Genomic DNA, 5,678 nt, shown 5'->3' with positions numbered 1-5,678 from the left:
CGAGTAGCTAATTAAGAACTAACTATAACCTTAACAAATCTAACTCAACCTTATTTATTTATTCATTTAATATAGAACTTATTTATCTATTATTCTTAATTTCTGTTCGAGATCGTTGTTGTGGTTGATTGGATGGTATTTCCATCATGAAAACAGTGGTTTAATGTACAACTAAGTTTATAAATTATGTTAACATTAGTTGCTTGTTCAATACCTATAAAGTTAATCATTATTTTCTAAACTAGGAAGATCTCGTGCGATGCACACGCATACAAATATATTATTACAACGTCCCGCATTTTTCAAATTTGGTGTTGAATTTAAAATATAAAGTGTTATTAGCCTAATTGGTTAAAGAGTTGTACTTGTTTTCTTAGGGTGCGAGTTCGGAATATACCTATATCATTTTTAATTTTATTTTTAACCGTTTTAAGTTTATGGGCGAGTCAACCCAGAATCCGACCCAAGTATCATTTACTCTCACATATATCAAAATTAACCACAATTCTCGACTCGACAATCTGAACACTTTCAAAATTAAACATCATTTTATATATATATATATATATTTGACAACAAATATAAGTAATATGTTCACATCACATGTCTATTTTTCTTTTTAAACCGTAACTCATATCTTCTGAAAATTAAAATCAATTATGTTAGAATTTGTGATATTGAGATTTTAAAAAAAAATTAAAAACATTTATTTATTAAGACATGTCTAGTTATATATATAAAATTGACTTCGTTCATTTGATTTTAGGTTATTTTTTTTTTCTAATTAAGATCAAAGGTGAAGAATCAAGAGCTTGTTTGGATTGTAATTATTTAAAAATTTTAGTAGGAGAAAAAAATAATGATAGTTATAATTTTGAGAAAGTGATAATTATTTTTGATAAAAAAAAACTTAAAAGGTATTAATATATATATATATATATATATATATATATATATATATATATATATATATATATATAAATTTTTAAAAATTAAAATAAAAAATATTTTAGTATATTGATTTATTTGACCCATGCTGAACCAAACAATTTGAAGAACAATGCATATTGTGGCTTATCATAGGATACAATAGATTCACTCCCTATCCCTATGCCCTATGTTATATGAATTTTTTTTAATTAAATCAAAACTAATTTTAATGAAAAAATAATAATAATAATTTTTCTTGATAGATCACATTATTAATGAAAATGAGAATGATTAATACTTTTAACTAAATACTATATATATTTTTTTGATAGATCTAAACATGATTAATGTGAATGAAAATGATTGTTTTGATAATTTGTGAAGAAAGTGTTAGAAGAGCATATCTAATCCCCATAACAAGTCATTCAATTTATACTAATATTATTTATGGTTAGTTCGATGCTACCAGTACAGTTCGATGCTACCAGTACAGATAGTACATTTATCTATTAAGAAATCATCGTCATATATACAAAGAGAAAAAAATCATCAAATAAGAAAGTTAATATTTGTCACTTCATGAGTGGGATATATGTAGTGCCTATAATGGCAGCATTGAATTAATCATTATTTATCTACCGATTAGAAAATTAATGGCTGAATAGTTGGGGAACTAAAATTAAATGAGGTAATGTGTAAATTTGATTGAACAATGAGGGTGCTCCAAGTTGATTTGAATTTGAATGAAATAAAGGTTGAATTAATGATTAAAAAAACTCTATATCACCCACGATTGATTCTAATAAGAAAGTGTATTATTCCCTAGGTGTTAATATTATATTTGATGGCCGTGAGCCAACAACACTTGGTTGTTCTCAAACCCTCATTCACTTGCATTCTTATCTCCGCCACGCCACTCGGAGAAAGATTGTAAAGTTATGGTAAGCATCTCTCTGCAAATATTCAACCATATGCCTCTCTCTGCAAATAAATATTCTTGTAAGTTCTTTCAATCAAATTATTTGTAATTTTCTGTTGTTGTTCATCTCTCAACCCTAACAAACAATTCTCTTAATAATCATGTCAGACAATCTTCCGACGTCAGGACTTGCTAATTCCCAAATCAATTCAGCTGTTTTGGAGGAGATCAACTGTTCCGACTTTATAATAAAGTAACGTTTTTGTTCTCTAATTCCATTCATTAATCATAAATCAATCTAATATCTAAGCAAAATTATGCCTTTGTCTCTTCTGCAGAGGGATCGATGGCGCATCACTTCTGCAGATAGCTTTCGAGCAGATAGTTCGACCAATTGTGAGCAACTTCCTTTTTTCTTTGTAAAGACGTTTTCCTTTCCTTACTAACCGCTTTTCTCTTTGTTTTGATGTTCTTGATTCCATATTTAGTTTGACATTTCTTGTATGTGTATTGTGTAGGTAAAAAAGGAAATTGAACAGCAGCTCAAATATCTCAACAATGGAAAATGGTAAGTAAGATTCACATTTCATTGTGCATCATAGATTGGATCTTTCACTCTTTTCTCCAAGCCTCGTCTTTTTTGGGTTGAAGTTAGTTTCCACTTTCCATTGACTGACTAATGCTTGAAATGATTCTATGCATCAGCTATTCTGGTGCTGCTGGCAGCTCTTCTGAACCGAGATACTTGGAATTACAATTCTCATCTAATGTTTCGGAGACTGTATGGACAGCAGAACCCATACGAGGTGAAGGGAACAGCTTTATTTTAGTAACTCTATTTGATGTTCATACTGGCGAAGCTGTCATCTCTGGACCAGAAGCTTCGGCAAAATTGGAAATAGTTATCCTAAAGGGAAGCTTTGACAGAGATGATTGGACAGCAGAAGAGTTCAGCCAAAATATTATAAAGGAAATGAATGAGAAAAAAATCCTCAAGGGAAATGTTCTTCTTGAACTAAAAGGCGGCATAGGAACCTTGGACGACCTCTCGATCTTGCATGATAAGAATTGGAAGCCGGTTAGTAAGCTAAGGCTTGGAGCAAGATTCGTGGATACTTTTCAAAATATCAGAGTAAAGGAAGCAAAGACAAACACTTTCACTATGAAAGACAAAAGGATGAAAGGTCAGTGCTGATTATAATCCTTTAAAACGGGTTTATTGTGTATCTTATTTGCTTGTTTATTTGCAGAAAATAGGAAGGGTGTAGAAGTATTATCTCTTATGGATAATGTATGGTGCCTAAAAAACATTGGACAACGTGGACCTATTGTTGACCGTTTGACGGAAAGAGGCATAAAAACTATACAAGATTTTCTGAGTCTAAATTTTGCACGCCCTGAAGAGCTCAAGAAGGTAAGAGCTAATTGTTCTACTTTTGTGCATATCAATATTAAGTTAAATTGAAGGACTAAATGATGTATCATTTTGAGATAATAAAGCATTTATACTTTGAATCCAAAATAACGTCTTACCATTAACCCGATTCAAACCATGCTTACATAAATACCTTGTGCTGTCCCTGCTGGGTAGCAAGAGATCTATTTAGAAGTTGTTTGTTAGTATGTAAACGTTTGCATTCCCATTTAGAAACACTGGATGTTTCTGGATCTGAATTTGAATTCGGATCCAGACATTTTCTTTTGTCATGTATTTGATCTGGATTTGGATCAAGATAAGATAATGTTTGGGAAAAGAACTTACTCAAGCATGCAGATTCAAAAATTTATTGACGTTTTTTCTATATTTGGATTTGAATTGAGATCGGAACAACCATGCTTACATAAACACTTTCTCTTACACAGCAACAAGATATGCAATAAAAGGAGTCCATCTTGGTTACTTTAAATGTCCTTTTGGCATTGGTTGATTACTCTTTCTGAGATCATTTGGTTGGTTGGAGATGCAGATCCTTGGGCGTGGCTGGAATGATGCGAAAAGGAAGGCTACTATAGATCATGCTCTTAAATGCGAGGGAAGTGCTGCACTTAAGGCATGCTTCATCAATCAACTCTCTTGTCCTTTTGATAAGAAGGAAGAGGAAGTTGTTTTGGATGAAACTATACCTCCTTTAGTTTCACCTACTGCTACAACTTGTGCTTCTAATGGACCTGCAGTGGCACCTGTAGGAACTGCTATCCTCAGTGAAGAAGAGATAAATGCTTCACTTTTTTACGATCCCCTCTTCAAAAAAAATGGGCATGATCCTACTACAACAGGGGAAATAATCTCAAACTCTTGTAACCATTCATGGAATGCAATTGACCAAACTGATCCGAATATTATCTATCAGGTACCACATATGGATGATTTTAACGGGAATAATAATCATATGTATCGGGTATCATCATTTAGTATCCCGGATCAATTCTTGAATGGAACTTGGTTTGATGGGCTTGATTGAGAACTACAAGCTTGAATTCATTCAATTTTACAACGTTGGTGATCGAGCATTCAGGCCTGTGATGGTTAGTTCCTGTGTCCTAATAAGGTTTTCTTTTCTGTACAGAGAATTTGACTAAAGAAAAGAAGATATAAACTTTTGGTTGATATGTTTTATGTTTATTTTTTTCATAGTAATGTAAACTTGAATTTATCATAACAATATTGAATTTTGTTTTAATTCTTGGTTTGTGCTCTCAACGCTAACAACCAACCTCTACATTGCGGAGAATATCCCAATAAATAAATAAATAAATATATATATATATATATATATATATATATATATATAATGATGTTTAATTTTTAAAATGTCCGAATTGCTGGGTCGAGGTCTGTGGTTAATTTGGATATATATATGTGAGAGTAAATGAATACTTGGGTTGGATTGTGAGCTAACCCGCTCATAAACTTAAAACGGTTAAAAATAAAAGTAATATGTTATCATATTTTTACTGTAATAATTTTTTCACGGTTTTTTATATCATGCCGACGGAAGGCTCTCGAGCTTGTCAAGCATCCAGATGTAGAGGACCATAGGTGAGCCTCTTTTACTCACGGGAGAGGTTACGAATGAGTCATTTAGACCCATCAGAGTTTCATCCAGGATGATGCCTAAGGGGTCTTTGTTTCCCCTACGCATGTGATAGGCTACTTCTAAAATTTTGGAAGATGGTTTATCATCCGCTGGAGCCATGAAAAATTGGCCAAAAGAATTGCCATTGTCATCAAGGAGGATCTCATGGTTAGAGGGATTTGTCCATTCCTCATTTTCATTTTTGTCCATCTCAAGAAGTCAATGACATTGTTCTTGAGGATTGTTTTGAATGTTGTTTTGCTATATTTGTATTCCTCTTGCAAGATCTTCCTCAGAGACATTGATTCTACATGTGGTTTTAAGTGCATAATGTTTTTGTTGTCCGCCATTAGGATAGCTCGAAACTCTTCTATGGTTGGGCACATGGCCCTTTCTCCCATATAGTAGACACGACATGTATGTACCCATCTCCTTTGTATTTGCATCATGAATGTGAGATTTATTTTGAAGTTTGTGAACCTCATGATGGGGTTGGTCCGTAAATCCCATGGTTCTACCCATTTTCATGAAAGTTTTCAACCCATTGGATTAACTCGACATCCGTCAGCATGGACATCGTCTAAGATTAAAACTCAAAACATTTACAAACATGTTTGTTTTGAAATGAAGGAACGTGTTTAAGATGATCATTTAGACTATACATGCATACACATAATACATATATAGTGGTCACATAAAGGTTGTAATGACGAGGTCTTTTGGTTGTTTGAACACGACAAACAACCGACTTG

At 32.6% G+C, this 5,678-nt stretch overlaps 1 protein-coding gene across 2 annotated transcripts; it reads left to right on the top strand.

The window, feature by feature from the left end:
* The first annotated feature begins 1,767 nt into the window (after positions 1 to 1,767).
* LOC124921759 (calmodulin-binding protein 60 B-like) lies at positions 1,768 to 4,542 on the top strand. 2 transcript variants are annotated; one of them, XM_047462460.1, is made up of 7 exons: positions 1,768 to 1,929; positions 2,018 to 2,102; positions 2,188 to 2,245; positions 2,368 to 2,417; positions 2,555 to 3,033; positions 3,100 to 3,263; positions 3,817 to 4,542. In XM_047462460.1, the coding sequence occupies exons 1-7, from the start codon at positions 1,869 to 1,871 to the stop codon at positions 4,309 to 4,311; spliced, it is 1,392 nt and encodes a 463-aa protein (XP_047318416.1). In that variant the 5' UTR covers positions 1,768 to 1,868; the 3' UTR covers positions 4,312 to 4,542. The 2 variants fall into 2 exon arrangements, with proteins under 2 accessions (XP_047318416.1, XP_047318417.1); XM_047462461.1 differs by having other exon boundaries at positions 1,769 to 1,929; positions 3,713 to 3,818.
* The last annotated feature ends 1,136 nt before the right edge of the window (positions 4,543 to 5,678 follow it).

Source organism: Impatiens glandulifera, chromosome 1 (genome assembly GCF_907164915.1).
Source record: "Impatiens glandulifera chromosome 1, dImpGla2.1, whole genome shotgun sequence".
Lineage (NCBI taxonomy): Eukaryota > Viridiplantae > Streptophyta > Magnoliopsida > Ericales > Balsaminaceae > Impatiens > Impatiens glandulifera.
The sequence above is the reverse complement of the archived record's forward strand: the minus strand, read 5'-3'. Positions and strand labels throughout refer to the sequence as shown.

What these genes read in the sequence shown, in the direction of transcription:
- LOC124921759 (XM_047462460.1), top strand. Translation starts at nt 1,869, where the DNA reads ATGGTAAGCATCTCTCTGCAAATATTCAACCATATGCCTCTCTCTGCA. An exon ending in TATCTCAACAATGGAAAATG is followed by an intron (nt 2,418 to 2,554) that starts GTAAGTAAGATT and finishes TCTATGCATCAG; the next exon opens with CTATTCTGGTGCTGCTGGCA. An exon ending in GAAAGACAAAAGGATGAAAG is followed by an intron (nt 3,034 to 3,099) that starts GTCAGTGCTGAT and finishes GTTTATTTGCAG; the next exon opens with AAAATAGGAAGGGTGTAGAA.